General features: G+C 40.2%; 1 protein-coding gene across 4 annotated transcripts in view; it reads left to right on the forward strand.

Moving 5' to 3' along the window:
* The first annotated feature begins 4,106 nt into the window (after nucleotides 1–4,106).
* The window catches only part of RBFOX3 (RNA binding fox-1 homolog 3), an 86,671-nt gene continuing 64,944 nt past the window's right edge, over nucleotides 4,107–25,833 (forward strand). For all 4 annotated transcript variants that reach the window (XM_032212133.1, XM_032212135.1, XM_032212134.1 and 1 more), the window contains exon 1: nucleotides 4,107–4,446. In XM_032212133.1, the coding sequence (XP_032068024.1) occupies nucleotides 4,345–4,446 (102 nt within the window). In that variant the 5' untranslated portion in view covers nucleotides 4,107–4,344. The remainder of the gene's footprint in view (nucleotides 4,447–25,833) is intronic.

Raw genomic sequence — 25,833 nt, forward strand, 5'->3', positions numbered from 1 at the left:
TGAGAAGTGGCAAAAAGAATTATATTGAGGAATGAGGGAAATGGTATTTTTCTAGGCATTAAGGATTGGCTCTTGGTGTAATTTATCCATTCTGGAAAAAGCAATATTTTCAACTAATCAGAAAATGAAGCAATATGTTCTGCTCTGGAATAGATTTCATGAAATTTTACAATAATACAGTGATATTTCTAGGTAGTTGTATATATTTCTGTATTTGATTATAGTATTGTATTACAAGATATCCTTTCTAAACCCATGACATTTATACATTTAGCCTATATTTTAGATGTATAGTATTGTGATTTGTTAGGTTTTGTTACAATCTTAATAAAGTTTGGGGAAGGGCCCTTTTTTCATTTATTTATTGACGGTTTCAGGTTTAATTTTCATGTGGTTTATTAATTGTTTTTAATATTGCGCTTTTTCTGTAGGCTGTCTTTTCTATTCTGGTACTGTGTGGGGTGTTGGTTTTTATTTAATCTTCTTATATTAAAAAATAAAGATTAAAAAAAATACTACACATAGCAGTATCTTTCCATAACTTCTGCCTCCTATTCAGTGTGTGTGTGTGTACACAAAGATGTTACCGAGCCATTAGTAAACATGTTGCCTCTTCTTGGGAAACCCAATAGATTTCTTTCTAATATATTACTGCATCCTTTGAGGCATCTCATTCAGAATTTGTTTCTAGCTGATTAGTTTGCATGGGATGTTGATTAAAAATAAGATCAGGTCCCCCTGAGGAACATGGCAGAGAAGAGTCCCTGTTTTGCTGTTGGGGTTAATTGTATGGGGGTGGGGGGAACAATAGGAGACATGTGACCTAACCAGCCAACCCCGTTAAAGAAGCATTTTTTTGATCCCCCTCTGTTCTCAAAATGGGTAAACCTTGACACTCCTTTTTCCTGCTATTGCTCTTGCCATAGATCCTTTTCACCAAGAGACCCAGTCAACATCCATAAATCTCCAATTGTCTTCTATTCCCTGACCATGGATGCTGCTCAGGAGCCTCGGGCCTCTCTCCTGAATAGCTGCTATTTTGCATCATTTCCTGGGAATCAGAATAGAGCTGGAAGGTCTTCTTGGAGGTCTTCTAGTCCAGCCCCCTGCTAAAGCAGAAGATCCTGTATACCATTTCAGACAGGTAACTGTCCAGTCTCTTCTTAAAATCCTCCAGGGATGGAGCACCCGCAACTTCTGAAGGCAAACTGATCCACTGGTTAATTGTCCTCACGGTTGGGAAAATGCCAAAGCTCACAGCAGCTTCTATTGCTTCATTAAATCTGTAAGTCTCTATACCCAGTTTGTTCAAAAGCCACCCAATGTATTTTTGCCAGTATCTCTAGGGCTCAGACTGAGCCCTCAAAGGAAAGGATCGTGTTTTCTCAGGACTCTATGGTTCAGCGAAAAGAAGAAACAAAGCCATCCTTCTTCGGTCAAAGTATGGATTGTGCATCTGCATGTGAATCAGATCTGGAAATAATTTAAGTCCCCAATTTTATACTCTGCATTTTTCAGATGGCTGCTGCAGCAGGAAGAATCACCTAATAAAACTCACTTAGAAGCATCTCTGCCTGGCAGGGAGGATTCTGCCTGGAGCCTTGGAAGGCAGCCCAATTGCCGCGTTCCCCACGTTCTGGCTGAACTGAATACTGGATTCACATTTATGCTGCACAAGGAAGCTGGATACAGGTGGCTTTGCAGCTGGCCGGAAGATTTAAACTGGGCCCTGCAGAGAAGCGGCCTTAAGCTGAAGCCCCAAGTGGCCTTTACGGGCGTGTCTAAAATAATGGATCATTTTTCATGCTCCCTTAAGTTGAGTTTACTCCTGGTGACTGCATCCATGCAGAGGTTTCTGGCAGCATTACAGTAGTAATTTGCTATTGGCTTCTTCTGGGATTATTTTTTTCTTCTTCTCAGACTAGGCTATTGCTCTGGGATTCCCAAGCAATCATCCATCCAAGTCTAAACTAGTCCTGCTTAGTTTCTGAGATGGTCAAAGGTCAGTTAAATGCTGAGGCACCCCCAGTTTTCCTAAAGCCTGCAGGAATTCCATGGTGCAAGCCTTCAACATGTCCTTGAGAAACAAGCTATTAGCTATATAACCAGGCTTTACAAGTGATTTTCCTAGCTGCTGCGGAGTTTTCTTTTCCAGGAGCCTCCAGAGTGTGTGAACCTCGGTATTTGTAAAAGAATATGGTACACAACCTTGTTTGGTTGAACTGTATTTTTATAAGAGCCAAGGTGGCGCAGTGGTTAAATGCAGCACTGCAGGCTACTGCTAGATCAGCAGGTCAGCGGTTCAAATCTCACCGGCTCAGGGTTGACTCAGCCTTCCATCCTTCCGAGGTGGGTAAAATGAGGACCCAGATTGTTGGGGGCAATATGCTGACTCTCTGTAAACCGCTTAGAGAGGCCTGAAAGGCCTATGAAGCGGTATATAAGTCTACTGCTATTGCTATATTGCTATTATAACTCAAGCTATGTTATTTAGATTTGGTGGGTTGTTGTGTCAATATTAGCAAGCTGTGGGTTATGTTCCATTTGCCAATATACTGATGTAACATAGCCACATGATGGCGGCTATGGATCCATTATCCTGGACAGAATCTTTTTATTACATAATTGAAATAACTGCAGTTCCTAAGCAAATGGGTTTTTAAAAACTGGTTGTGTTTATCAGCTTTCGAAAGGGCAAGATTCCTCAGTGTCTGGTCGAAGGGTACCCTCACTTATAACTTTCACGGGATTTATTTTTCTATCTTTTTCTATTGAAACGACTCTTCTGAAATTTACTGTTGAAGGCGCTGATCAATACCAAAGATTTCACAGCAGGAATTTCTCAGAATTGAATTCACTAGTAATAGGTGTGCAACTATAAAGGCACTATAAAAAAAATGTACCAAGAAAATAGATATTTATTTGCAACTTTGGGGTGGTGTGTGGCAGTCTGTAAAAGCCTTGTCAAATGGCAAAGAGGATTTTTTTTATTGCAGATGTATTTAAATTCCTATTTAAATGTGGAATTTATGAGAAGTGGGCTGAATGAGAGCACAAAATATTGTTTGTATGATGGAACTCTCTCTACAAAGAATTTAATTATCTGGCTAAATGTTAACTGTTGGGCAAGAAGGATATAAAGTTGGAAATAATTGGAAACTTCACCAAAAGGAGGGCTGCTGCTAGGGGTAGAATCTTCCATTACTGTACAATGTGTACGCTGAAGGTTTGCATTTTGCTGCAGATCCAAAAGTGAAGGATCCTTTTTTCAACAGAACTTGCATCAAAAAAAGATGGTTCTGGCAGGTTCCATTATACATTGCATTACAGCATCACTCAGGAGCCTTGTGAGATGGAAGCTGCTGTCTGTGAGGAGCATTCTGGATTCAACTTGTGTCAGGTGGAGGAGAGCCTGTATGTTTGAGTTTGATACAGGCAGAGCCCTGAACTATGTTACAGAAATATCTCTTTAGCCTTTTTCTATTTCCTTTGATAAGATCACATTCTTATACAGATCCTGGTTCTCTTTTCAAGGAAAGGGGAATGTGAAGTCGTTTTATTTTATTTTATCCAGACTCACAAGCCAAAGAGGTTTTTTTCCTCCCCTTTGAAATCTCCTTCGGCCACACTATATACTTGCCTTTCTTTCTCCTGTCTCTTGACCAGAAGTTTTAACTTTCTTCAACTGCCTATCTTGGGCTTGCTGGTTTCAGTCCCCAGGGATTGGGAGAGAGAGGTCGAAAGGAAGAAACAAGGCTTTGGAGTCATTTATATCTCTGGAAGTGCTCCGAAGATCTTGGTCACTTTCTCTGGGGTGATGGCCGAGTCGGCAGCAAAGCTGAGCTAGGTACCCCACCCTTAACTGTATCGGCTAAGCTTGCTTAGTGGCCTATTTATCGCAGGGCAAGAAGCTGAGCTGCAGCAGGTGAGGGGTTAAGTGCAGGCTCAGCTGTTCCGGATTTTCTTGGTTTCCTAGCGAGCTGTTTGATATCTGAATGCACAGGGGACTCCCCCCGCCTCTCAACCCTCTCTTTCTCCCCCCCCCCCCCACGCGGACACGCGCACACACACACGCACACACACACCCTTTGCAGACCATGCGCTCGTTCAGCCGCTTCGTCTAATGGCACCGACTCTCAGCCGGCACGCTGCTCCTTCGCTGTTTGAACCGAGGACACACAAGGCAGCTCTTCTCATGGAGCCCTCTTAAATCGCTCCACGCGAGGGAGCTGCCAAAGCGGGTGGGGGACGGCCGAAAACGGAAGGGAAAAAAAGCAAGTCCTGCGAAGAGAAGAAGCAGAAGGAGCTGCCAACCTCCGCCGCTCCTGGGTTTGCTGGCGACCCATGCTCTGCTCGATGGCTAACTCCGGCTGCCTCCTAGTCTCCAACTCCGCCTTGCTCCCGCACTCTCTCCCTTGCCCCCCAGCCTTCCTCTACCTCCAGCAGGTAAGTCACCTCTTTGTGCCTCCGGTTCACACGTGGCTGGCCTCCCCAGGGCTGAAAAGATCCAGGGCTTCCCTGTCGCCCCTACCCCGGGCTCCCCAAAGGCAGCTCTACCTTGCTCACAGGTTGGAGCTGCACCTGTGCGCTGTCTGGCTGCGGTAGGGCTGACTTGGCAGGGAGCTCAAGATCAAGGAGATGACACTTCTCTGAGCTTGTAAATGGGAGTGGGAGGTGCAGCACTGTTCAACTTTACCTCCCCCCCCCATTAAGACAAATAGGTGGCTGTGTTGTATATCTGGAGCGTACCTGTTTGTGTTACCTGTGAAACCCCATTTAGAATGTATTTAAAGCATGATTTTTCTGCCAGCAGATGTGATGCATGTGGGCTACCTCTCTCTCTTCTCGCTCTACCTCTCTCTCTTCTCGCTCTACCTCTCTCTCTTCTCGCTCTCTTTCAGTTGCCTTTTAGTTGCAGTCAAATTTTTATGCTCCCAGGGTGGGTCGAATGTGTTTGTTTTGTATGTATACATGTGAAGTCATTGAAAAAAGAGATCTGACTGTTTCGGCTTGGCCCTCCAAAGTGCTGCAACCCAATTTCCAGGCAGCTTTGGTTTTGCCAGGCGTGTCTCCCCTTAGCTGAAGCATCTCGCTGCAATGTGAGTCTAGTTCCTTAACTTCTCTCAAGGGGCGGGGGGGGGGCTTTGTGATGCCCACGGCACCCTCACCAGCAGGGCAACAGCACTTTCTTTCACTTTGGCACTGTGATCAAGGAGCCACACATGCTTCTCGCCTGGGATCTCCAGAGGAATGGAAGCTGTGGCTTCAAAAGTCTCTTTTGCAGCATCGGAAATCCCTGTCTCCCAGCTGTGCTAACCCTTCCATTTGAGCTCAAAGGAGTTTTTAAAAATTCATAGCTTCCTAACCATTGGCACTAAGTAGTTGACATGGCCAGCCACCTTTGGGGTAGAAGGGCAGTCCCAGTTTGTCCTAAAATCTTAAATAAAAGAAGGGGAGGTTATTACCATTTGCTTTAATGCTTCAAACCTTTGAACAGAAGGAGATCATTCACACCTAGGACTTCCTTAAGTTTGCAGAGTAACGCGGCGGCTGCTTTTTTCTCTCTCGGCAATCTGGAGAAGGGGAATTCTCTGAATCATGATTTTCTCTTTTCTTAGTACGTGTTAGTCAGAGAGTCAGAATGGAATGGCTCCTGTTCCAGAGGAGGCATGGGAGTTTGGATGAGAGGCTTTTTGTAATTTCAGTAGCTTCTTGCTAAGGCATGGAATTCCCTGGGAAAATGAAGACTCATTCAGAAAAATATCACAGTCAGCAGCATGAGGGATTTATGAATACTTGAAGGGAATACTAGGGAAGCCTCTCCTGCTTTGAACTAGAAGACAGACTGGGCTAATATGATTAAAACATGGAGGGTATTCTGTTAGGGGGGATCCTTTGGGGGTTTTGCTTTTGGTCGCACTGCGTAGCCCTTCAGCCAGATAAGACTTCAGGAAAGCTGCATGGACGTTTTGCCTGGTGTACATTGCATTTCCTCTAGACCGGACAAGGGAATATTGCAAGGAAGTTCATTAAATGAGTGGTTGCAGCCCAAAACCTCAGCACAGAGGAATTTAGGGGAAGGAGAATCTTCACTGAATAGCTTGGTTTCTTAGCTTTTCTCAAGACTCCTTATTTTCATCCAGCTTCCCCACCCTCTCTGCTTTCTAAACCTCTTCCACTTTCTTTTTTTTTGGGGGGGGGGTTGTTATATAATTTTATGGGGATTATTTGTTTGCGACTTGTTTGTTTTGTTTGGAGAATAGACTAGAATTTCTCTTCTTCTGGGCAGGAAACAATCTGCATCTGAAGTTTTTAGTCATTATCAAATTAGTTTAATTTAAAAATTAATTTAAAAACCATTAAATAATATTTAAACACAAGAGAAAATTAACTGGCAAAAACTATCTACTGTATGCAAAGCACTTAAGGAGAGGCCTATGTGGAAGCTGCAGCTCATGACACAATTATTCCTCTCCTGTCCCCCACCATTTTGATTCAGGTTTATTCCTTTGAGGCCTTCCTGCATGTGGCATGGAGACTGAATGTAGGCTCGCTGCCATGGTTCATTTTGGGGCATTCAAAAGTAACTTTAAAATTGAACGTTAACCTTAATTGTGGTTTGGTTCCTATGGTGGGTTGAGGGGAACCCCACACATTCGATAGTAAGCAAAATATCTGAAATTTCTACTGCCCAAGGAATTTTCACCCAAGTTAAAAACCTGAATGCTATGAAAGGTTGATTATGAATACTAGATTATTTAGACCCATCAACACAGTTTATCAAATATCAAGAGTGTCCAGTTTCAATTTACCTCCAGCTCTTACATAATTAGCAGAAGTTTGGTGACATTCAAACGACAATCCAGGGCCAGTTCAAGATTTTTGACTTTGGCAAGAAAATGTCCAGATGCCATGTGCACAGGCACTCTCATATTCCTATATTAATTGGATAATTGACAATTTTGTGAGATTTTAATGGAGCCTCTAGATATTGCAAATTGAACCTGCCATTTCACTGCCTCTCCAAAGGGATATGTTTGTTTCTTCCCATTGCTTTTATTTAATATTTGTTCGTGTAAACACCTTTTAGAAAAATAATATTTTTAATAGCTGGGGATATATTAGCTAAATGGATCCTTGGCCTAACACAATACCTTTATCATACTAATTTATCTTGTTTGCAAAATAAAGATTTGTCATTCAAAAGTTTAAAAATTGAATATTTTGGCCCAGTTTTAATAGTGATGATGCTAATGTGTTCAGTCATAATAGGATTATTTTTGTACATATTTAACATTTGGTTACATGTTCACAGATGTTAAATGTAAAAGGATCAGTAGTGCAATCTCTAGTGACACTTTATCTCTTATAGATGTGTTGTTCACAGTTTCTCCTCTAAACCTCCAAGATTAAAAACCATAAAAATAAGTGTCTCCTTCATTAGTCCTTGCTAATTGCTTGACACTTGGTGTGCATATAAATGGATGTGTGTAATATTGTATATTATATTAGTTTAACTGATCCGTTTGGGAGTACATAGCCAAAATATTGCACTGATTTTGGTTAGCAAAAGTATAATCTTACACAACATTTACAGGCAAATTCAGAATGGGTTTCAGAAACTAAAGCTTTAAGAAGCAGGTTTTGAAAATAGTAAAATTTCTTCTGCATATAAATAAGCAGTACGTATGGAGTTAAATATATTAGAATGCTTTTATAATGGATACCTGTGCATAGGTGTTTGTTATTATACATATAAAATGGGCATGTATTTTAGATGTTTAGAAGTAGATTGAAAATGTGGGGTTTTATACCTGGAGCAAGCTGAAAATTATTGTTGTGTGTGTCCAATGACAAGCTGAATTGTTCATGTGAATTTCCACACTATTGGCAGGGAACATTACTGGTAAATGGTAGGACTGAAATTGGATTTTACCACAGTTCAAATAAAATTTGAACGTTTGTTTCATTAAGTTTGATTTGCTCCATCCCTAGTGAATGTCAGAGTTTTAGTTGAATTACTTTAATATTAATTTGCCCCTTATATTTTGAGGTATTAAGATGTGTCTGTCCCATAATATGCTGTGATCCACTGTCGCCCGAATCCCATTGCAGAGGCATTGTAATTTTTTTTTAATTTGGAGATGGGAAGATTAACATGTCTACCACATGGTAGCTGAAGTCTGAAGGCTGCTTCAGATTCTGTCAAGATGTTGAGTTACTCTAAGCTGTGTATGCCTTCAAAATAGAAGTGTTTTCCTTCTGATAAAATGCAGATTTAACTCTTTCCAAAATCCTATTTTGAGTTGCTATTCGGAAGTGCGCATGTAAAATTCAGTTGCTATTCTGGTGACAAAACTCTCACACACCTTCTGTCTTAACAAAGGGGATGAAAGAGTACAGTAGAGTTTAAGTCTATGAAGAGGACTCTCAATTCCTTCCACACATGGTGATACTTTGATTTGGAAACTGATTATCTGTTGATAGAAGCCATATAAAAGGCAAACTTTGCCTTTGCTGGAGTTTTATTAAAATGAAACGCATGCGCTGCCTGCCCACAAATAAACTGCCCCATGTTCAGTAGGACTTTTTAATATTTCATTATAATCTCCAATATTTGGAAGATAATGATTTGCAAAGATTGGTGGCAAAATATAACCAAAAACTGCTCAAACAGCCTAGACTGTGCCATCCCCTCCAGGTTCTGCTTCCCTGTTTAGCAACTGGATTTGTATGTGGATCTCAATAGATATGATATAGGCAATTGAAACTGGCAAAAGCTGGCAAGTAAGAAATTCTCTTGGTTGCAGATGGGAAGAGGTTGGGGGGGAATAAAGAGGCAAACACAAGGTGTGTGCAGGTTGCATTGAGGGTTGAACCACAGCACTGTGGCTGACCTAATCAAAGATAAATTAAAGAAAAGCGACAAAGCCACCAAAGGCTTTTCCTGGTGCAGCAGAATTGACAGAGTTCATCTCTTCCTGTCCAGTAGCTTGGTGCTTAAAAATAGTTCTCATCCTCATTAGAAGACCCAGGTTGTTGGGGACAATATGCTGACTCTGTAAACCGCTTAGAGAGGGCTGTAAAGCATTATGAAGCGGTATATAAGTCTAAGTGCTATTGTTATTAATTTTCTGCTGCAAGCAGCTTTCTTCTGCACCAGTTAGTTCAAGCTACACTCCACTCTGAATCATCTTGCCGAACCGGTTATAGAATAGAATTCTTTATTGGCCAAGTGTGATTGGACACACAAGGAATTTGTCTTTGGTGCCTATGCTCTCGGTACATAAAGCAAAATAAAATAGAATACATTCATCAAGAATCATAAGATAGTGTTAGTCATAGGTTACTAATAAGCAATCAAATCATACTAGGAAACAAATAAAGCAATGTAAATTGTAAAGATACAAGCAACATGGTTATAGCCATAATTGGAAGGAGATAGGAAGGATGAGAAGAATAATAGTAATATAGTCTTAGTAAATAGTTTGACAGTGTTGTGGGAATTAGTTGTTAAGCAGAGTGATGGCATTCGGGAGGGGGGGAAACTGTCCTTGTGTCTAGTGGTTCTGGTGTGCAGTGTCCTATAGCGTTGTTTTGAGGGTAGGAGTTGAAACAACAGGATGCGAGGGGTCTGTAGATATTTTCACAGCCCTCTTTTTGACTTGTGCAGTATACAGGTCCTCAATGGAAGGCAGGTTGGTAGCAATGTTTTTTTTTTTTTTTTTTTTTTTTGCAGTTCTAATTATCCGTTGAAGTCTTGTGACTGTTCAATGGATCCTGCAATCAGCACTGGACAGACTGTATTAATGTGGGCTGGTTTGTGGAGAGAGGATCAAAGCTGCTTGCACATTTACTCTCTGGTACATGTTGTTTGAAGGCAGCAAGAATCCTATGAAGTTTGGGGCAAACCCAAGGACAGTTTGCTTCCAAAAGAACGGAGCCTTCTTGAACTCAAAAAGGCTATAGTTTAAAAGGAACTTGGAGGTAGGAGAATGATGTCATCAAATTAAAAACATCCCTGGAGAATAGGTATTCTTTCATCACCAATCACGTAATTCTTTCTTAGTTATTTATTCTTGCCTCTTCAACCCTTTCAATATTTTTTCCTTATTATTAATAATCTCAGCCTAGCTAGGATCCTTTCTGCTGTGCTGCCCTAAATCTGGAAATAGCTGGTGGATATTAGGTCCAGGCGGTCTACAGAAAATGTTTTACATAGAGTTTTGGACAAATACATGAAGAGAGGTTAATATAGCAGCTTTGGTAATTCATTTAATCTTGGCTGCGGAGAAGGTGGACAGGGGTTGTAAATTAAGGGGGTGGGGAGACAAAGCAAAGCAAAAAATAAAGACCAAATTAAATGGAAGTTGGCAATTACAGGTAGATCTTACTTAACCAACCACATCCGGGACAACAACTCTGTCACTAAGTGACATAAGTATAAGTATAATCTTTATTGTCATTGTACTTAAATACAATGAAATTGGTTTTAACCTCACTGGGGCAAAATTATAACAGAAATGAAAAAAGAAAGAAAAAGGAAAAAAACTAGCGTGTGCATGGAGTGATTGTGGTTGTATTTAAAAGTCTCACAGCCCAAGGATAGAAATTATCTTTAAACCTATTTGTTCGGCTGGCTATACTTTGATGTCTTCTGCCCGATGGTAGAAGTGCAAAGAGACACTGACCAGAGTGTGAATCATCTCTGAGTATCTTCCTTATTCTGCTAAAGCAGCAAGATCTGGCGATGTCATCCACTGGTGTCAGAGGGCAACCAGTGGTTTCTTGTGCCGTGGTCGTTAAGCAGAACATTACATGACTACGACTAGAGTTACGACTTCACTTCTACTGCATTCAGTAAGCCAACATCCGTCATTATTAAGTGAGACACCATGTGACCACAATTGGCAGCTTCCTGTTGTCTTTCCTATTGAGCTTGCTTTTGGAAGCTAGCTGTGCAGATAACAAATTGTGATCATGTGATCAAATTGTGACCATGGAACACTGCAATCAAAGGTGGTATTCAGCCGGTTCTCTCTGGTTCGGGTGAACCGGTAGCAGCAGCTGCGGCCCACCCACCCCGACGTAATGCGTGAGCACTGGGCATGCACATGCTCACATTTGCAAACCGGTAGGGAAGGTAAGTGAATCCCATCGCTGACTTTAACTATTGTAAATATACACTGGTTGCAAAGGTGCCCAAATGGTGACCACATGATTGCTGGAATGGCTGCAAGTTTGAGGACCAGTCGTAAATCTCCTTGTTTAGCATCACTGTAAGTTTGAACAGTTGCTGAATGAGGCATCGGTAACCAAGGACTATTGATCTATTTATGCCACATTACTTTTTTCCTATATGAAAAATGTGTGTGTATGTTAATTATAAGAAATACTTCTAATCAGACTAATTGGATAAGATTTATATCTTCCTTGCTTGCACACATTCACTTAAAGCAGAGATATGGAAAGTGAAGATAGGGCCACACCAGGGGTGGGTTCCGGCAGGCACTACTGCCGGTTCTCTCATGTGCGCGCTGCGTGCACATCTGCAGTATGTGTGCATGCGCAGTGCAATTAAAATTGTTCTGCACATGTGCAGAACTGAAAAACAAGATGGTGCCATTGGTGCTGCCCGGAGAACCAGTTCGTGGGTGTGGTAGGCTTGGGTTGCTGCCGGTTCCAGCGACCCAAACCGCCAAACCACTACTGGTTCATCTGAACCGGTAGGAACTCACCACTGGGCCATACTTTTATGTGCCTAGAACAGGAGTGATAAACTAGTGGCCCATGGGCTGGATGTGTCATGCACAGGCCACACCCACCTAAGCTCCATGAAGGGAAAAACATCATGATATGTCATATGATAGCAATGTGATGCCACGAGTTTGACACCCGTGGCCTAGAGAGTCTTGCCCCCCCGCCCAGTTGTTGCTACCATTTTTTTAAAAAAATCTAAGTGCATCCTTAAAACAAACTTTGCAGACTCCATTTCATCCTTTCACCTCCCCCAAATATGTCCTGCATGCGCCCACTTGGAATGCAACTCTTGAACTGTGGCTCTTAGGTTGCTGAAATTTGTAATGTCCTGACATCCCAGCCACCCAACTGATCTGTTTGGTTCCTGCATGTGCAAATACATGCGCTCAGCAACCTACCTGCTCAAACAACATTTTCCACATTGTTTTATAATACAGGTCTTATACAAATAGATATTCAAGTGATTTACAAATTTGGGACATGCTGTATGTGTTATCTATTAATATACTTTCATATTATGCATATACTTAACATGCGTAAATACATAGACGTAGAGGGGTTTTTTTTAATCCCTACTTTCATTTTAACTCATGGAACTTTATACACAATAGACCAAATTCAATACTTTTGCTAGCAGTGATAAGCAAACTTTAATTGAAAGATTTGGTGAATACTTTATATGGACTTTAATTTCTATAGCTTCCATTTTGGCATATATGGAGTCATTTTATTCATGTCTAGTATTTGCTGCAATGGATAAAAGTAACTTGGATCTCAGAAATAGGAACATGTGGTGAAGATGATATGTTGTTTTAACTAGAAACATCCTATGATTTAATAAATGGTTTCACATGTGAACATGTGTGTACATTCAAACATTCCACCTTTCTTGGTTTGAAATTATATGATGGGGAGAGCAATTTGCCAAGATGCACCATGGCCATAAGAGCAACCCAGACCAGTTAATAGCACCAGACAGTGTTTGCCAACATTAAAAGTTGACTGAATTCTCTTGACTTCGTCGTTTTGTCATACTAGTTCAGAAGAACAAGAAAGAAAAGGTGCACAAAAAGAATAAGAGAAGAACTACCAAACCAGAGCAGAGTTATTATCAAGGAATGTCAGAAAATCAGAAGCCTAGTAGTACTTTTTTTGACGATTGATTGATTGGTTGATTGATTGGATTAAAGGAGCCCAACTGGAAGAAGACAAATACATTCTCAGATTTTATTTCTGGAACTTATAATATTTCTAGGTTGTTTTACGGTTGAGATTGCAGATAAAATTTCTTGTTCATGAAGTCATGTGTGTCTACTGAGAAATCTACTATCCCTCTAATATGATTAGACAAGAAAGTGTTAGTAGCTTACTGATATAGGTAATCCTCAACTTACAACCCTTTGTTTAGCTCATTGGAAGTTATGACACTGAAAAAAGTGGCTTACAACCAATTCTCATTTTTATGACCATTGTAGCATCCTTGCAATTACATGTGTGTGATCTGATTGCTTGGCAATTGGCTTGCACTTATGACAATTACAGCATCCTGAAATCATACAAATGCAGTCAGAAACTTGGCAACCTGCTTGCACTTATGACAGTTGCAGAGTTCTGCAGTCATATGATCGCAATTTGTGACTTTCCCATCCAGCTTCCAACAAGCCAAGTCATTGGGGAAGCCTACAGGAGATGGGAAGCTGCAATTGTGTGATGTCTTGCTTAATGAGATGGCAAAAGTGATGATAAAGTTTAGTGTGGTTCAGTGGTGAGTTGCAGGCGGTATGCCTCACCCGCCCGCTCGTGCTTCTTACCTGTCTTTAATGTCTTTGGCGCTTCCGCGCACGGCTCGTACAGCACCTGCGCAACAGTCCGACAAGCAGCTGGAGCATCACAGAGGCGTCGCTGGATGGCAAGACACATGCATGCACTGTGCACGTCCATGTTGATGATGCCAGGCCCATTCCAACTGTACCGGTTGGAATGGGATCCGGAACCCACCACTAGTGTGTTTACATGATGTCATTTAACAACTGCACCGTGTAACAATGAATTTTCCTCTCCCGTTTGTGATTGTAAATAGAGGATTACCTGTTCTGCTTGCCAGAATTTCTTCAGAGTTTGCATTGGCTTAGCTTGCTTCTCTTTGTGCAGATGTGTTTTTGAAATAAAATCTTCAGCAGAGAAAGTCTGCTAATGTCAGATACAAATAACTGAGAGCATTTGTTGAATTCTATGCATAGTAGAGTTTATTATTGCTACCTATATGCAAAAATCTAGACAACTAACAAGCAAAGCTAAATTAGCTGTAGCTAAGGATCAACAGAATTAACTAGACTTGGGTCTCTTGTGGTAACGCAATCACCCTAAACTGATGACACATTTAACTTTCCCGTCCAGCTCAGCCTGCTTTCTCTTATAACTATCTGTTTACCCCAGTCCAACTCTTTTCTTCGTTTAAGCCACATCCATGGTTGCAAACCAGTTGTCTTGGTTTACTTCTTCCAAACAATGAAAGATGCACCCTATCACTTTAGTTGCGAAGTTAACTTTTCCCTAAATTATTTTTTGTATAAGGTTTTGCATTTTTTTCATGTGTGAAGAAGACTAGATATAAATATGTTTACCAGCTACTTATAGTATATTAATATTACATTAATACTTTACAGTTACCATTGTCTTTTTGTTAAAAGTTCAAGTATATGAACATTATCTAATTTTTTATTATTTGTTAATAAATAACATGAGATACAGTATGAACATATTTTTTGATTGAATTATTAGAGAAGTGATTAGTTACTGAAATGACTCGTAGTTGTTTTGATGAAGGGAAAAGTCATTTCTTTATTTCTTTTTTCTTTATTTTTTCCTTCTGCCCTTTTTTTCCTCTGTACTTTTTATTTTTCCTTTCCTTTTTAAATATTTTTAGTGTACATTAGTTTTTTATCTTTATATTTTAAAACTTTAATAAAAATTATTATTTAAAATAGTGAAAAAAGTTGAATTTTTCTGAGCACTGGGCCTTGTACATCTGGCATAAAGCCACAATAAGATTCAAGGTAGTTCTGAGTTTAGTTATTTTCATTTTAGAAAGCAATGATATCTGGAATCCTTACTTGGTTCCCTCATCCCAGCTGTAGAATATAGTCCTTGGGGAAAATGCATTTTGTATACATTCAAAACTATAAGTGATCCATCGTCAACATATCCAAGTTCTCTGTCCATAGATCAAGTATATCATTTCATAATCTACCAAGTATTTGTATCATTTCTGTGTTTGTGTGAACTTTGTGCTTCCTGCTGAGATGTTCAATGGCTTTTGATGACCCACAAGGGTCAAGTTCAGATCTTGAAGCATGATACTTATTATGTTTGGCCACATCTTGCACACTGGAAGAGAAAACAAAAATTTGTGTAAAATAAAGTTTTTCCCTTTCATTTTTATTGAGCTGCAGGGTTTAGAATCCTGCTTTAAAATTCTGTGAGTAGGAAAAAAAAATAATTCTGCTGAAGACAGGAGAATAATGCAAACATTTTGACAGACTAGGCTAACCGACATAAAGGAAAGATAACACTCATAAGTCATATTTGTAGACGAGTTTGAGGGAAGGATTGTGCTATGCAGATGTCCCTTTCTTTACTCATTAAACTAAAACTCTTGTGAACTTGGTTGCTTTTGGGAAACTGTGCCATTCACTGTAAACATGCGGGATAAGAATTTGTTGTTTATAAATCCAAGGTACCTATTTGGTGAGGTTGGTTAGATGACACAATCCTAGTCCTTAGACACTTTTCTATACAGGTAATTCTCCACCCACGACCATAATTGAGCCACAAAATTTCTGTTGCTGGTTATAATCTAAAACTAGTTAAACTTAGTGAAATTTAGTGACAATAGATATAGTTAAATAAATAATTGATAATGATAATTATGCATACATATGTATTGCTATGATAAGTAATAATTGGATATGAATATTGAATGGTACCTATGAAAGGAAGATTAGAATTTTTTTTGATTATATATAAAGGTTAATAAAAAAGAACTAAGTTAAATTTAGTTGTTTTGTTTATTAGGGGGGAAATGTTATGATAAAGGAAACAGTCAAATAAAGGAGGGATAATGATAACAACGTATATATATGTATGGGTACAACATAAGGAAAGTGGATGTAAATTGTAAACAGTGATTTGGAAAGGAGGATTAGAAAAGTTTGTTATTAAATATTATGGATGTTTAGCTAGAATAGGACATAAGGATTCAGTGTCATTGGAGGATTTTAGAAATAGCAAATGAAATGCCAGTATGTGGTTTTGTTTTAAATCTTGGTATATTTTATGATGAAGGACAATTAAAGTCAAATGAAAATGGATGTATGATTATGGTAATATGTATAAATATATCTGAGTTAAAATACTTGAGTTAATATGAATTATGTTGATAACTGTGGAAGAGATGCACGAAAGTCTTTTGTAACCAACTGATACACAGTATGTAAAGAAGGAGGATTCTTTGTGTTATGTCCATTTTGAAAATAAAAGATAAAAAAAAATATATAAATTTTTTTGCTGCTAAACGAGACAGTCGTTAAGTAAGCTTTGCCCCATTTTGTGCCCTTCCTTGCCACAGTTGTTAAGTGGATCACTGTAGTTAAATTAGTAACATGGTTGTTAAATGAATCTGGCTTCCCCATTGACTTTGCTGGTCAGAAGGCTGCAAAAGTGATCACATGACACTGCAAACATCATAAATAGAATGAACCGGTTGCCAAGCATCTGAATTTTGATGACGTGATCATGAGGGATGCTGCAGTGGTGGTAAGTGTGAAAAATGGCCATAGGTCATTTATTTTATTGCCATTATAACTTCAAACCAGTGGTGAAATCTTAAAATTTTCCCTACTGGTTTTGTGGGCGTGGCTTGGTGGTCATGGTCATGTGACCGGGTGAGCTCAAAAACCAACTTTCAGACTTTGCAGACAAAAAACACAAAAGCCACACAACTGACTCACGCACAATGCAAAAGCACACAAAATGGCCCCTGCAACAACAAGCAGGAACCTCACAGAGTAATGGCTAGGGCTAATAGGTAGTAAAAAAAAATGCTTTTAAAAAGTTTTTTAAAAAAGGTTCTGACATCCCCCAGCACAGCTGATTGTCAAACAGCTGATAGTTGGAACCTTTTTTTGTTACTTTTTAAAGCATTGGTGGAATAGGTAGTAAAAAATGCTGTTAAAAAAGTTTTTAAAAAAGGTTCATCAGTTGTGCTGCGCGATCGTGGGAACCTTTTTTTAAACTTTTTAAAAGCATTTTTTACTACCGGTTGGCGGAACCGGAAGCAATTGTTACTACTGATTCCAGCAAACTGGGCAGAACCGGTAGCATTTCACCCCTGCTTCAAACGATCTCTAAACAAATGTTTGTTGCTGTAAGTCAAGGACTTCCTGTCCAGTCATTTTGGCTGAATGTCTGGCGTCATAAAAAGTTTGCCTCACTTTTGCAAGATTTCTGGAAAGAAAGTCGTCGTAGCAAATTCAGGAAATTGGACGTCTGGCAAAATGCAACAGAAAAAATGATGCCAGTGTAGTCCAGAGGAATGTCCCAGTTCACTTGGAAGTACCCCACCCGGTTATGTCCTAGCTTGGGCTCTTGTTTGCCAGGGTGTCTCACTTACTCAGAGAATTCCAGCTGGCTCCTGGCTCCTCCGTCTCTAGAGAGCTTCTGCCAGAACTGAGCCACCTTCTTGCTGTATCTGAGTTGAATGTCCATTACTGATGGAATTTGCACTGAATCAGCGAGTTCTAGTCCAAGCCTCTGGATGATCTTGGAGCAGATCCTGCCAGGATGTAATCTCTGGCCCTAAGGGATCAGCTACAAACAATGAGGCAATCCCTGGCAGAGAAGACAGTCTGGAGAGCAAATCCTGGGAGTGGCTCCAATGATCAGAATGATGCTTAGAAAACCATAAGAAAAAGAAGAATTCATTTGAGAGAGGGGCTTGTTGGAACTTCAAATAAATTGAGATAAAGTAGAGAAGATATATATGCCCAGCTCAAAGAGAGGGGTAGAAAAGAAGCTATGAAGTTGACCAGATCAGATTTGAGCAGAAGGGCAGAGGAGCAATTATTTCTTGATTTAGTATGCTACACCAATAAAATGTTCCAAATCTCTAGGACCAGAATTTGCTCCCTGTTTCATTTTCCACCGTGGCCTCCTCTCCTCTGTATTCATTCCCATTGCTTTCAAAGTGCTGCTTCCATTGCCTTGTCTGGCTTTGGACTTTGCCTAACTTTTTAATTGTCAAGTGCTGGCACAAGATATGAAAACCTATGGGATATTCTTTGGTGTTATCTTCAGCTGCCTTCTAGGGGTTTTTGCTTTTAAGCAGTGAAAAGGGGCTAATCCCTTTTGCCTACTGCAGGGCCAGCATAAATACTTAACATGAGACTAGTCTTCCCTTTCTGGATTCCAACTCCCTTCCCCAACCAAGATTCTGGCTAGGAGATGGGGACATGACACCCAACCCATTTGGAAGCCTCCCATGTTTGGAGAAGGCTGTTTCATATCCAGCATCTGATGCCTCCGCTAGTCAATAGTAATTCATGAAATTGTGTAATATTTATGCAACACGTTTTGTAGGACTCAGACAATTTTGCTGCTATGTCACTCATTGTGTCTACAGATGGTGATTTGACATTGAAATCTATTTAGATTATAATCATCCTTTAAACCGACTAAATCAATTTTTAAAAAGTATTTCAATTCCAAAACATCTGCATGGCTGATTGATTCACAAGATGAAGGAAGTGTGATTTAGAAACTGGTGATGCTCACTAATTAAACTATATTTTTCATACATCAGAGTATACATTGCTTGCCCAAGACATTTGCTGCCCAAGGCAAAGTAGGAAATAATGCTTCTGTCCATCTCAAATCCAAATACATATTCTGGCATTAAATAAAAAGAAAAAAAAGACAGCAGTATTAAATTATATATCTGACACTTTGCTACCCTTTTGTTATTCTCAGAAAAATCAGCTGCCTGAAGCCACTGTCTCAATTTGACCAGTGGTCAGCCCAGTCCTGAAAATTTTAATCAGAACCAGAGTAAGTGCAGCCCTCAATGAGCAGCTCCAGTAATTATAACTTGCCTTTACAAATTAAACAATTGATGTTTTAATTACCCAAATTGTAATTAGGCTACTTGCATATAAACTTTTTAGCAATGATGGCATTGGTCAATCAAATCTAGTACTTTGTACCGTATGTGTGCAGGGGGAAGTCCTTTTGCACTTTAAATTGCACCCGGGTTATATGTGTGATTGTTCTAGTAATGAGCAGCAAACACATTTGGGTAATCTTAGGAGCAACTAAAATGTCCCATTCTGGAAAACAGCATTTAGAGTTGTTAAAATGAACTCACAATTAACATATTGATGAGTACTTTTTCATTAAGCCATAACAAAAATGAAATTGTCTCTCTCTCTCTCTCTCTCTCTATGCCTTGCCCTCCAGTATAATCCTAATGCGCTATCAACTATACAGGCTATTTCACTAAGTTTCAATGGCCCTGCCTCTAGACATAGAGGTCTGAAGCATATTTAGGGACTTAAGAGTCCCAAGGAAAAACAGAGAGCTGGAAGATGGGATTCTTGGAAAGTGGGAGCCAGATAGTAAGAAAAAGCAGATGGTTGAAAAACAGCAAGTTGATCCATCACTGAACCCTCTGGCTAAATCACCCCTTCCATTGGGAGACTAGTCGGCACAGAGCTTCTCTAGCAACTCTCACCATCCGTCCAACTTTGAGAATCGGAGTGGAGATGCACGGGGTGGGGAACTTGTGTCCCTTCAGATATACGGTTTCTAATATTCCTCCCACTGGCCCTGATGGTTAGAGTTGATGGGAACTGGAGTCCAACAATCTCTGGAGAGTTGGCATGGTAAGTCTAGAAAGGCGAGCGATAAGAAGACATGGAATGAGACGGCAAGTTGTTTGGGGACCTGTGTGTTTTGAGGCGTTAATTAGCGTTAATTATACTAATTAGCTTGTAAATGAATTTCTTTTTTTTTAATGAAATTCTAACCAGATATATACAGGATTGCAATATCTTTGCTGCATCTGACTAAGCTAGGAGCTTAGCAGCAGCTGCTGCTACTTCCCAAGGCTTTGCAGTTTTTCTTCTTTACGTACTGTTCCAACTCATCCAGCCACTAGACCCCACTTGCATACCTTGTTTGAGGAACTTGTATCAGGCATTATTCTTTTGTGTGTGAAACGGCTGCTTCCAAATGGAGTTGAAACGATGGCCACTTCCAAGTGGGACTAGTAGTGTTCATATGCATGAAATTTAATGGGCATAAGTTCAGAACTTCTTATATTCCCACCACTTCTGACTTTGCTGCATAAAATCTATTAAAGAGGATAATATGGGATATAGCTGTATAGCTATTGACTTATGACTACAATTGAGCCTAACATTTCTGTTTCTAAGAGACTAAGTGAGTTTTGCCCCATTTTATGACCCTTCTTGTAACCGTTGTTAAATGAATCACTGACATTGTTAAGCTAGTAATACACTTGTTAAGTGGAGCTGGTTCCCCCGCCGATTTTGCCTGTCAGAAGGTCACACATGGTGACCCCGAGACTCTGCAACCGTCATAAATACGAGTCAATTGCCAAACATCTGACTTTTTATCATGTGATCATGGGGATGCAGCAACGGTCATAAATGTGAAAAATGGACATCCTGGTCCCTTTTTTCAGTGCCGCTGTAACTTTGAATGGTCACTAAATGAACTGTTGTAAGTTGAGGACTATCTGCAGTGCTTTTCAATTGCTAACACAGGTTTTCTCCATCTGGAAACTCTTTTTTGAGGTTAGCGCTTCACAAAGTTCTCCAGGCCATAACCTTTGTGGAAGCCCTGTCAATATTTCCTGAATCTTTCCAGCATTGCAAGTGACCCAGTTTCTGGCTGTTCCTTTATGCATGTTCTTCAAACATAAATAAAGAAAACAGAGTGGAGGTACTTTTTTTAGAATAGTGGAGTCACTCTGGAAATTGCTACCTGTCTAAATATACTTAATTTTCTCAGAGTAGCTTTAAAGAATGGTTTGGCAATGCTGAAGCAGAAGTTGTGCTGCTTCACTTTTACACCATCACGAAAGTAGCTGTGGGGTTGTTGTTGTTTTTTTCCAAACAAAGCCCTATTTTCTTTCGGCAAAGAACAAATATATAGATAGATGCCAAAAACCTCAGTATGTTAATAAGCGAAGCTAGACTTGCTCCTCAGCCAAGAGACACACAATGAGCTTTATCACCTGCGACCTCAAAAGCAATCCTAATTGTTTTTAGCAGTGGGTGGAACTCCCAAGGCATCCTAGTCTCTGGTGTGTGATATAAATCAAGTGTAGTCATGAACGGTGACTGTTGGCTGGTTAGCAGTGTATCTGCCAGCTAAACTGGGATCATTGTTTGTAAGATTCTATGTTTTGGTATAAGACTCTATGGTTTTATACCAAAGTGGTGAGGCATCCATCCTCCTTTTTAAGGTGTTCATTTGATGTACTGGGAGGGGGAGCGGGAGAGGGATGAGTGTGCACTTTTTATTAATTATTGCTTTTGGAAGAATTGTGTCCTTCGCAACTCCTTTGAATAAATACAGTTGGATACTTCTTTTTCAATGGGCCCATAAAACCCTGCAATAAATGCAGGAGGAGAGAGAGTACTGGCCTGGGATCATCCCAGCTCTTATTAGTTTGAGCTCCTACTTCCACAGATAAAGAGCTGATAGAGTTTCTTCAGCCCATGCCCGGTACTCCCCCTCACTGCCAATGCACTACAGCTATAATCTCGTTCTATTAATCGCCCACCCCTTCCTTCCAAGTGGCCACTTCAGCACTTTCCTGCCTAGCAAAGCCGGAGCACATTCCCAGCCCTCGTCAGACCATTCAGAGGCCCTGACAGCCACGAATACCTGACGCCGACACCTTCTCGCTCTGTATCGATCCCCTCTCTTTTCCAATCAGTGCTGCCAGGGTGATGGATCAGAGAGGCTGTGGCCTTGTGCACCCTTTTCTCCCCCCCCTCCACCTCCTTTCTCCGCTGATGCAACCACAACGTGTGGGGACTAGGAGGAACACCTGATTCCTCCATGGAAGTCTCATACAGAAAATAAGCTGGACCTACAACTGCCCAGCTGTGCCAGTACAGCTCCATGCTCTGCTTCATGTTGCTTTCTTTCTCTTGACAGTAGATGTTACATATTGAGACTGGAGCAATAGGCTCCACCAAGGTCCTCCATTCCGGCAGGAAAATGCTCAAAGCCGATTGGCTGAGCCGTCTGACAGCTCCCTATAAAAGGCTAGCTGTCCGAGCGGGCCAGCACTGGATTTGTAAATAGTTATCTAATAAAGAGCTGTTGTTTGTCCCTGAAGCCTGAGTCCTGTCTTATCTATTCACTCTATCTAAGAGTAGACTTCTTTTCAACTGAAATTTAATTTCAATGTGACCTCTAGCACAGGGGTCCCCAACTCCCAGTCCGTGGACTGGCACCACGCCAGAAATCGGGCCATGCAAACAAGTGAAGCCCCACGCAGCAGCTTTGAAACCACACCCTCTCCGGTCTACGGAAACATCAGTCTCCATGGAACCGGTCCCTGGTGCCCAAAAGGTTGGGGGCCACCGCTCTAGCATGTCTGGTGAGGACTTTGATCCAGGCCTTCCCCATGAGCTATGGTGGCTAATGTTTGGGGATGTTGAAACCAGGATTTGTAATGTTTGTGGTGCTGCTTCTCTTCTTTTTATTTTGGTGCTTAACCACAGGTAAAGATTAATAACTGGATATGCAGAAGGACTGCGGAAATTAGTTTGATCAGAATATTTTTTAAAAAAAATCTGCAATGCATTTTGGATTGAAGAGAACTTTAATGAGGCCATGGCGAGCTACATATCCCTGCTGGAGCAGGATGGAATTTTTGGTGGAGATTGGTGGCCATGGGCCCTCCAGCCAGCTGCTTCTTGTGAGTAGACCGCAGAAATTGAGGTTTTTATGGTGAGCTTATGAGTGAAGCGGCTGGCAGTCAAGGGATTCCATAAAAAGCTCATAGTCATAACGCAACATTTATGGACATTATCAGAACCCCATTCCTTAATAAGCAACTTTGGAATTACCCTTTACTGCTTTTAAATATTAAGAAACTTCAGAACGGCAAGTTTTAATCACATTCACAAGGGTTTCCTTGTCCTCAGCTTTGAATACCACTTAAAGGACAAGAAAAATATGACAATAAACAGCAAAAGAGAGTTTAGACTAGTGTTGATTTTGGAAAGTTAAAAAAGGTCCAGATGGATTTGGAATAAAATATTTGAAATTAATTAAAAAATATTTCCCATGGGAAACTCTCATTGTTTAGGTTATCGGGGGGGGGGGGGAACCCAACATAATAGGAAGGGACTATGAAGGGTAGACATTGGACAGAACTAGAAGATACTAACAATTAAGTTAAATGAGAAGAATACTTAAATTAGACTTGTTAATAAAGAATGGAGCAATATGCTTTTGACAGTGGAAATTTTGAAGAATATTTTTAAACAATGGATTCAGGAATTAATTTTAAGAACATATAATTCATTTAAGAATTAATTTTAAGACACCATAAATAGATGGTTGTTAATGATATCTCAGAAGAATAAGCTAAACTAAATATGATTGAAATTGATTTGAATGTGGATTTAAGTATAACAAATTACAAGAAAAGATGGATATACTGGACATAACAAACAAAACTGGTTGGTGTCTTAATGCTTAAAAAAGACGTACAAATATCAAACCAGAAGAGTGATTTGGATAATCTTTTTTTTTACTGGATGTACAAAAGAGATCAGATACGATTTGAAGGAATTTCTTAGAAGAGGCAAAGAAAAAATAAAATGAAATTGAGTTCTAGAACAGGGCTGTGAAACTGGCAGCACATGGGACGGCTATGTCACATGGAGGCCACACTCACCCCAGCTCTGCAGAGGCAAAAAACATCGTGATACGTCATGATCCAGCTCGTGACTTAATTGAGTTTGACACCCATGTTCTAGGACATTATTTGAAGGGATTAAAAACCAGGATTGTTAAAAGTAAAGGGGAGGAATATAGAGTTTGCTTATTTGTTCCAGGTTAAAATAAATATATAGTAACCTCTGATGAAATTTTGCTGATAAGGAAGGAATGATGAAGCTTTTGAATTTTGTTTGTGGTTGAGAGATGGGGAAATGGGAAGAAGAGAGTACTTTTAAGAGACGGTGCTACATTACTAAAATTGGTTGTGATGAAGGAGGAAGTTATTTTTTTTTCTTTTCTACATTTTCTATCATTTTTTTATATCCTATAGTTTTTTTTATTTTCTCTAACTAATCTCTAATAAAATTGTGTGTGTGTGAGTGTGTGTTTGCGTGTACACACAGACACATACACAAACACTTTTGGGTTTAAAGCAAAAGTGGCAGAATCAGAGTGCTTTTTTAAGAAGAAAGCTCAACCACAGAATGTATATTTCATCAGCCAGCCACCCCTCTGTTTTTCTCCTCATTGCATCTTATGTCAACGTAATTCTTTTTTCTCTTGTTTTTATCTATTGAAATCAATGGCCTGATAAATGAGAATGCATAAGGGAAGACCTCAAATAATGAAATATCTCTTGGGATTATATTTTAAATGATTAACTTTACTGCCTTGAATGAAAACGGAGCAATCCAGCGTATCATTTCAAATACAAATCCATATTTTGGATGTGCTGTCTCCATGGGTGGGGCTTAGGTCGTGGTCCCTGTTCCCTCCTATTAGCAAAGAGCCCAGGCAACATTCAGGTTATTCCACTTAGTTTGCACAAGGCTACATACAATAGGAAGGGCTGAATCCTTAGTAATCAAAATACCTTTGTACAGCTGTTTTGTGTTTCCCTCTCTCCCCTTTTATGTAAAGGCACAAGCCAAAATAAGCAGTGAAAAACACAGGAGGTTTACAAATGCCCCTGATCCCGCCTGCCCCCTTCCCCCAAAAGACAACCAGCTTATACAACCAAAGTTCCTCTGGAATCAACTATACAGCCTAGGGACCAGAGGTGGTGTTCAGCCAGTTCTGACAGGTTCTGGAGAACCGGTAGTGGAAATTTTGAGTAGTTCGTAGAACCGGCAAATAGGCTGGCCCCGCTGCTGCTGCCTCCCAGCTGATCTTCTTTTGTTGCCCTGAACAGGAGAACGGAGCTGGAAAGCAGGTTAGCGGAGTGGGGAGGGAATGGGGATTTTGTAGTATCCTTCCCCTGCCATGCCCACAAAGCCACACCCGGTAGTAAAAAAATTTGAATCCCACCACTGCTAGGGACCATGCATTAAGTGTAGGCAATGACTTAAGAAACAGGGGGTGGTATTGTGGGGAGTCACTTTCCGTTCTCCCCAACTTTGAATTTTCAGGCTTTTCTCTAATGAACGTTTCAGGTGGGTATATTTTTGCCACCCTTGAATAGATGTTCACTCTTCTGTTTCTAAGGAATATTGATCTGAAGAGAGATGGTATGCTTAGCATTTGCTGTGGTTGTTTGTTTTGAGTGTTTGTTGTTTTGTGAAGAGATAGATCTCTGCATTCTTTGTATACCCTGCGCAAGGACAAACGGTGTAGGGATTTTTAGGAGTAATGTAACAAGAGAGCTCATCCGTCTCTTGACGGACAGAAGATATACGCCTTTTCTGCCACTGAATCAAACATTGGCTCAGTCATTGCTCTGTCTCCATGCTCTTGATGGGATGCCTTCTTCTTTTTTTAAAAAAATTAATGTGTCTTCCTCTACTCCTTTATCATCAACAACAATGAAGCTACTGTTTTAAGGAGCAAAATTGCTTGGGTGATTTAATGTGAGAGGGCATCTAAAGGGGCTACCTTTGCACTAATGGTAGGAAAGACTCTTCCAGGATAATGTTAATGCGCTGAACTGGTTAAATCCAAGTGACCTTATGAATTCTTCTAGATTACTTTATCATGACCCTTGGCTCAAAGGACCAACCCTGGATTCATAATAGCTTATAGCTAACA

This window comes from Thamnophis elegans, chromosome 2, assembly GCF_009769535.1.
Source record: "Thamnophis elegans isolate rThaEle1 chromosome 2, rThaEle1.pri, whole genome shotgun sequence".
In the NCBI taxonomy this organism is placed as follows: Eukaryota; Metazoa; Chordata; class Lepidosauria; order Squamata; family Colubridae; genus Thamnophis; species Thamnophis elegans.